At 37.0% G+C, this 2767-nt stretch overlaps 1 protein-coding gene across 2 annotated transcripts; it reads right to left on the reverse strand.

Annotated features, from left to right (window-relative positions):
* Positions 1-611: 611 nt before the first annotated feature.
* LOC122307636 (36.4 kDa proline-rich protein-like) lies at positions 612-2093 on the reverse strand. Of its 2 annotated transcripts, none has more exons than XM_043120646.1 (2): positions 1348-2093; positions 612-910 (listed from the first exon to the last, which is right to left on the reverse strand). In XM_043120646.1, the coding sequence occupies exon 1, from the start codon at positions 2015-2017 to the stop codon at positions 1355-1357; it is 663 nt and encodes a 220-aa protein (XP_042976580.1). In that variant the 5' UTR covers positions 2018-2093; the 3' UTR covers positions 612-910; positions 1348-1354. The 2 variants fall into 2 exon arrangements, with proteins under 2 accessions (XP_042976580.1, XP_042976581.1); XM_043120647.1 differs by having other exon boundaries at positions 1344-2093.
* Between the last annotated feature and the right edge of the window lie 674 nt (positions 2094-2767).

The raw sequence follows: 2767 nt of genomic DNA on the forward strand, positions 1-2767 counted from the left end.
CCGTTAAGACACGATTTGTTAACGGGTCAACCCGTTTTGACCCGTTATGACATGTTAAGAAAGTTAAAGTTACAATTATACCCTTCTACCTAAAAGTAAAATTGTTAGAATTTTAATTTCGATATTTTTATTATTTAGATTGTAATTTTAGACTTGTAGTTAGTTTTATAATTTTTATAGATATTGTGATTTTAATATTTATAGAAAATTATGTTTAATTTAATCAAGTCAAATTGGTTAATTTCAGACATATTTAACCCATTTACATAAACAGTTTGAAACGGGTCATATTGTTTCGTGTCAACTTATTTAATAATATTCACTAATGGGTCAAAACGGGTTGACACGAAACGACACATTATGTTAACGGGTTGGATTAGGGTTTGAGATTTTGACACGATAAGCTTAACGGGTCGGGTTAGGGTTTATCTATATAGCATAATATACATGCTTTGACACGACACGAACATGACCCGTTAACACGATTTGACACCCTTAGTTTTCCCTCCTTTTTCTGGGGGTATCATCATACATACATACATGCATACATACATACATATATATATATATATATATATATTTATTACCATTAACAAACATGGAAGAAGATATAAAACAAAGTGATCAATCAGATTAATCCAATAGAAGATTAGAAGTCATGCATTAGACTCGGAAAGCAGGTTTGATTGCAATTCCTTGCCTAAGACGTACAAATTATACACATGACATGCAACAATCCCTTAATTTTAAGCAAATGGTTTGCAATATTCATGTTTCCAAACATCAGAATACATATAGATCAAGAAAAGGATAAGATCTTCGGATAGAGAGATTGAAAATGATGGGGGAAGGGTTGCTCGACATCCTCTCATGCAGTCGCCTCCGTCTGTCCAGCCATCATTCTAGCAACCTGCAATCCAATACAACTCGTCGATCCAATGAGCCAATTTCTTCCCAGCGTATATACACATGATTCAAAGAAATATTATGTATGTTGAAGGCTAGCTTGTCTATATATTTGAATATCACCATAGTTCAAGAGAATAACTAAATTATCTATATTATTCTAAATAAAAAGTAGTTTTGTACTTATAGATGCTATATATATATGTAGTACTTAAAAAGAACAAGAAAAACAAGAGTACCATTTTTGTTAAAGAAATTGGTTGGTTCAGATTGTTGTTTAATTAACGCTTTGTTTTTATGAATATAGCAATATAAGATCATGAAGCAGAAATAAATATTTTGCCTCCTTATAAGTAACTCATGATCATCAGGTAGCTCCTTATGATTAAACCTGCAGAAAAATCTTAGGAATTATGGTTTGGAGATAAGTGCGGCACCTAACTCATTTCTACAGAGGGCAGGTGTATCCAGAAGGGGTTGTCTTCCCACAAACTGCAAGGAGCTGAAGAGCAAGTGGAACAAACATATTAAGGTTGAGACGCTTGAGCTTGAGAGTGGTGCACATGCAAACCGCAGCCTCAGTCTCCATAAGTCCTTGCAGAACCGGGCAGCACTCGTTAACCACCGGGTCCCCAAGCCCATTGGGCACCATACCACCAAGAAGATCCACACAATTACCCAGTTTCATCGTGTCAATGGGGCATGTTTCCTTCCCTGGTGGTGGCGGCGGCGGTGTAACTGGAGGGGGCGTCACAGGTGGTTTGACAATGGGAGGGAGAATCACGGGTGGTATGACAATGGGAATCACGGGTGGTATGACAATGGGAGGGAGAATCCCGGGTGGTATGACAATGGGAGGGAGAATCCCGGGTGGTATGACTGTCGGAGGAGGGGTCGCCGGTGGCAGCTTGATTGGGGGTGGGCGTATTGGAGGCTTTACCATGGGTGGACTGGTATGCTTTGGTGGGGCCGGTATTGGAGGCTTTACCATGGGTGGACTGGTATGCTTTGGTGGGGCCGTACCACAGAATGCACAGCCAACTATAGGGGTGGCTGAGAAGATGAAGAGAATGCAAATGAGAAAGAGAGCATAGGCATTAGAGGATTCCATCTTTTTGGGTGTCTCTCTTTCTGAACAAAGAGAGAAATAGCTAAGAATATAAGAGTACTAGTGGTGAAGTCTTTGCACTAGGGAAGAGGGTGTTATATAGGAATCGTGAAGACATACAGCAAGACGCCAAGCAAGGACGCCAAAAAGCAGAACACGTGAACATGGGGCTCTAAATCTAATAAGCTCAAAAGGCAAATGACAAACTTTGCTAGTTGGCAATAAAGTAACGTTTATATGTTAGTGTCCTATTATTTGTTTTCCTCAATTCCTTATGGAATGTGCGCATAAGAACATCTTAATTTAATTAAATATCCCTCTCTACTCCCACACTACAACATATTTGCCTATTTCCTACGAGTTTTTTTTTTTTTTCCCAAAATCTATGCTGGTGACAACTACTTAACTAATGCCACAAACAATGTCATAGGAAAAAAAAAAAAAAAATCGGACTTTTTGCTGCAAGATCACCTTTGACGAGAAAAAATTTGTCAGTAAGAACAATTAATTCTGGCGGCGACAAAAAGTATGTTTTGGCCACATATACCAAATGACAGAAAGAGAACATTTTTGAAATTATGTTTGAGAAATTTGAATAAATTAATGTTTTTAGAAAATAATTTTTGTATTATAGTTTGCAAAAGTGAATAAGTTGAAAAGTTATTGGAATATAGTGATGTTAATTTTTAATAGTAGTTTTTATTTTGGTATTATAAGAGTTGTTTTGATATTTGTACGTATTTGGGTAATAAT

The sequence above is a fragment of the Carya illinoinensis genome, chromosome 4 (assembly GCF_018687715.1).
Source record: "Carya illinoinensis cultivar Pawnee chromosome 4, C.illinoinensisPawnee_v1, whole genome shotgun sequence".
In the NCBI taxonomy this organism is placed as follows: Eukaryota; Viridiplantae; Streptophyta; class Magnoliopsida; order Fagales; family Juglandaceae; genus Carya; species Carya illinoinensis.

Coding starts and splice junctions, on each gene's coding strand:
- LOC122307636 (XM_043120646.1), bottom strand. CDS start 2,017: ATGGAATCCTCTAATGCCTATGCTCTCTTTCTCATTTGCATTCTCTTC.